The 4,411-nt window shown below is 26.0% G+C and overlaps 1 protein-coding gene and 1 long non-coding RNA gene across 3 annotated transcripts; both read left to right on the forward strand.

Annotated features, from left to right (window-relative positions):
* Positions 1 to 827: 827 nt before the first annotated feature.
* Positions 828 to 2,154, forward strand: LOC131675278 (histone-lysine N-methyltransferase KMT5B-like; the record flags this gene model as incomplete). The annotated part of the gene is made up of 2 exons (XM_058954205.1): positions 828 to 1,829; positions 2,024 to 2,154. Coding segments are annotated over exons 1-2 (897 nt in total), but the record flags the coding sequence as incomplete, so codon positions are not given.
* Positions 2,155 to 2,156: 2 nt separating this feature from the next.
* Positions 2,157 to 3,918, forward strand: LOC131675273 (uncharacterized). Of its 2 annotated transcripts, XR_009303027.1 has the most exons (5): positions 2,157 to 2,212; positions 2,906 to 3,047; positions 3,199 to 3,285; positions 3,371 to 3,499; positions 3,593 to 3,918. It is a non-coding gene; the product is annotated as an uncharacterized LOC131675273 (long non-coding RNA). The 2 variants fall into 2 exon arrangements; XR_009303026.1 differs by lacking the exon at positions 2,157 to 2,212 and having other exon boundaries at positions 2,774 to 3,047.
* Positions 3,919 to 4,411: the final 493 nt, after the last annotated feature.

Raw genomic sequence — 4,411 nt, forward strand, 5'->3', positions numbered from 1 at the left:
AGAAGACGGACAATCCAGAAGGCTTCAGACTTCTCTCGGATATTCCTCATTTATTATTTCTTTTTTTTATATTTACGGGGTAAACCGGGCTAAATCCCCGTTATAAAACGTTGAAGACGAATGAAGACACGTATATGTTTATACATGTATTTATATATACATATATTCATACTATTCAGTGCGTATATGTCAGCTCAAAGAGTTTGCTTTGTTTTATGTATATTTAAGGCCTACCTTTCGTTAACGTCGATTGGTAAACAAAACAACCGTTGTGACAAAACCGACAGTTTTTCGCTAGTTAAATCCTGTATAAGCGATAGTAAACGTCTGTTAGCGTGCGCATAACAGTGTTACTGTTTCTTTTGTTTCTCCTCTATTTCTTTAGCTTCTCCTCTCGCATGCTCAAATTATAACGCATTTGTATTATTTTATATATATATATATATATGTATATATATATTATATATATATTATATATATTATATATTATATATATATATATATATATATATCGCTATTGGTCACTTTGGGGATATTTTTTTTTTCCATATATAGTACTTCCAATATCATAGATAGATTTGTCGCTATTTGAAAATTACTGCAAATTAAGTCGTTATCAATATATGTAGATACTAATGTAATATATTAATACTTTTATTTCATGTCACTTCGAGGATTTCAATATTCTTGAATATCCTTAAGATGGCTGTGCATGTGACAGAATGACGTGTCTTTTTGGAGGTGTCAGAATCGTTCTGTAATCACCCTTAGATTATTACATTTTTTTTCCATCCATAAAAATAAAATTTTGTGGGAACGAACGGAGTTTGAGGTATAACCTATGAAAGATCAAAGAGTTTTGTTACTCCTGAGATTACTCATACATTATTGATAAAAAACTCGTTATCGCTTTAAAAATTAATTGTTAAAATTAAGCTGTCAAATGTAATCTATAATAATGTCTAATTACGACTCAAACAATTTAGAGTAATTAGAGTAATTAGAGTATTGTTAAATTTTTATTTTACAATCAAATTTTTGTTTTAAAGTATTAATTTTCCAAATGTTTGAAAGTCAATTGGCAAGCGAATTACCTAAAAAAATAGGTATAAATTGTATTTCGCTGATGGAAATAGACGATCTAATGAAATTTATTATTTTGGATCCATACATGGGATGTTCAACACGTAAAATGCTCCCATTGAAAAGTTTTATCTTAGAAAATAAGATTAATAATGAAATGATTATCTCCAAACAAAAGTTGTTACCTAAAGAAAAATTACATGAAGTTGAAGATGCACTGAAAAATTTTCTGAATGAGCAAAATTTATATTACACTTTTAATATTAAATACAGATCATGGGTTAATGTACCAATGAGATTTTATCTTGAAACAATTACTATTGAATCACCAGTGAGCATTGAGCTGTGTAATAGATATAATGAAAAAATTGGTTTAAAAATTTCAGCTAAAGTAAATATAAGCAACAACGTAAAAATAAGATGTTTGTCAGGCATTTATAAACAAATGAGTATGCAACGGGAACAAATACTAGCAGAGAGAAATTTAAATTTCTCAGTTATAGAGAGTTCAAGAATAAAAGCACCAGTATTGATGTTGGGTACTGCAGCTTTAGTAAACCACGATTGTGATCCAAATTGTATATATTTTACGACATCTAAGAGTGTAATTATAATTTTAACAATAAAAAATATTAGAAGAGGGGATGAGTTGTATTGCTATTATGGCAAAAACTATTTTGGCCCAAACAATGAACAATGTAAATGCAAGACTTGTGAGAAAAATAAGAATGGTTTTTTTAAACAAGGTGAGTATGATATTAAAACTTTTTGAATTTATCAATATTAGCAATATTTTAATATTAGCAAATATAATCCAATTTTAATATTAGCAAATATAATCCAATTTTAATATTAGCAAATATAATCCATATGTTCAATTTCGTATAACTATTAAATTAGATTCTAATTGATGTTTTATCATGTTTGGAATATTCTATAGTTATTGATAAAGAATCTAACGGCACTTCAACTTCTCAAAGCTTCAATTTGTCCAATGGTAGTATGGGTGCAGTCCCTAATCTTGAGGATTGTTCAATAGAATCAGGGCACTCTAGTAAACTTGCAGCATCATATAAAAGTTCAAGTTCAAAGTCAAATGAAAATTTGCCTCTATTTGATCAAAATTCTGGTAAGAATATTTTTATATGTATGCACATAAGTATGAATATTTTTTACTCAAATCAATTTTGCAAAATTTAGAACTATTGTAAAAAAATTTCATGGTACTCTAAATTTTTATAAATTGTTTACAATAATTTTTTATCAAATTACTCAGTTACAATAAGAGATGACAGTTCCTATAATACTGATGCTTTGAAAGAAATTTTATCATCACCGAACAAAACTAAATTTAATAAAAAGGAATTTGTTTTTGAAGACTCTATTACAATTTCAAAATTTTCAGATGGTATAGTATATGTTCCATTGATATCTATTTTACACTGTAGTATAAATTAAAAACTTAAAATTTAGATTGTATATTTAAATTACAATAATCTAGATTCATATGAAGAATTTTATGGGTTTTCAAATTATTTAAAATTAGACAAAAAAATTGCTTATGCATACGTCAAGTTGGAGATACTCAATTCATCAATTATTCAGTACTACCAAGTGAAAAACATAGAAAGATATTCATTCTGTTTATACTGTGAAAAATTTTTAACTCATTTTGCTAGACACTTAATGATGGCTCATAAGAATAAAGATATTGTAATAAAATTTCTAAAAGATGATAATGAACTGAAGTATCCAGCTATTAATTTTTTACGTAACCAAGGGCTTGCTCACTACCAGCAATTGACAGGTATTATAATTCCAGTTATGAAAGTGAGAAAAGACGCAGTGCACAAAGTTGAAAAAGTACAGTGTAATACTTGTTATGGCTATTTTTCAAAGAAAACCTTGTGGAGGCATCAACAGTTATGCAAAAATTTTATATCCTCTATTCGATCAAAGTTCTGGTAAAAATATTTTTGTATACATGCACATACGTATGAATATTTTTTACTCAAATCAATTTTGAAAAATTTAGAAATGTTGTAAAAAAATTTCATGGTACTCAAAATTTTCAGAATTGTAATTTTGTTTATTTTTTTCAAATTTGTTTCACAGAAGCAGTACACTTCAAAAAACTGGAGCATTCATGTGACAATTTAAGAACAAATTCCAATGAAAATCTATGTCTCTCCAATGGACTTTGTAAGAAACTTTTTGTATAGAAACATATATATTTTGGTAAATAATTATTAAAATGTTTACAATATTTTTTTATCAAATTACTCAGTTACAATAAGGGATGACATTCTTACAATACCGATGCTTTGAAAGTAATTTTATTATCATCGAACAAAACTAAATTCAATAAAAAGGAATTTGTTTTTGAAGACTATTACAATTTCAAAATTTTCAGATGGTATAGTATATGTTCAATTGATATATATTTTACACTGTAGTATAAATTCAAAAATTAAAATTTAAATTCTGTATTTAAATTACAATATTCTAGATTCATATAAAGAATTTTATGGGTTTCCAAATTATTTAAAATTAGACAAAAAAATTGCTTATGCATAAGTTGGAGATGCTTGATTCATCAATTATTCAGTACTACTCTACCAAGTGAAAAGCAGAAGGATATTCATTCTATTTATACTGTGAAAAATTTATAACCCATTTTGCTAGACACTTAATGATGGCTCATAATGATAAAGATATTGTAATAAAATTTCTAAAAGATGATAATGAACCGAAGTATCCAGCTATTAATTTTTTACGTAACCAAGGGCTTGCTCACTCCAGCAATTGACAGAGATTATAATTCTTGTGCAAGCATCAGCAGTTATGCAAAAATTTTATAATATTTATTTGTTATTTATAAATTTTACTATCAATAAATTATAATTTCATTTTTTAAAATACAACTATCAATTATCAATATTGTACTTTTGTAACCATGTTTATCTTTATAGTAATATTAATTCCTAAGCTTATATAAAACTACTTAAAAAAAAGCTTCATAAAATCATTTAAATAACTTTATTATATTTAAAAATAATACATTTGATATGTATGTTGTACATAAATTTTATAGCAACAAAATTTTTAAAAGTAGATAGTGAACTAAAGTATTCAGCTTTTAATTTTTTACGTAATCAAGGTCTTGCTCATTACCAGCAATTGATAGGAACTATAATTTCAAGTATCAATTTTTCAACTCTTCTAATCATATACATCTTTATAGTTCGCCTTTTTATTTGACTATTATTTACTACCTTATTTGACTTCTTATATCTATATTAGACAAAATAGTGTACGATGTGAATCT

Source organism: Phymastichus coffea, unplaced genomic scaffold (assembly GCF_024137745.1).
Source record: "Phymastichus coffea isolate CEN01 unplaced genomic scaffold, Cenicafe_Pcof_1.1 PCOF00018, whole genome shotgun sequence".
Classification (NCBI taxonomy): Eukaryota; Metazoa; Arthropoda; class Insecta; order Hymenoptera; family Eulophidae; genus Phymastichus; species Phymastichus coffea.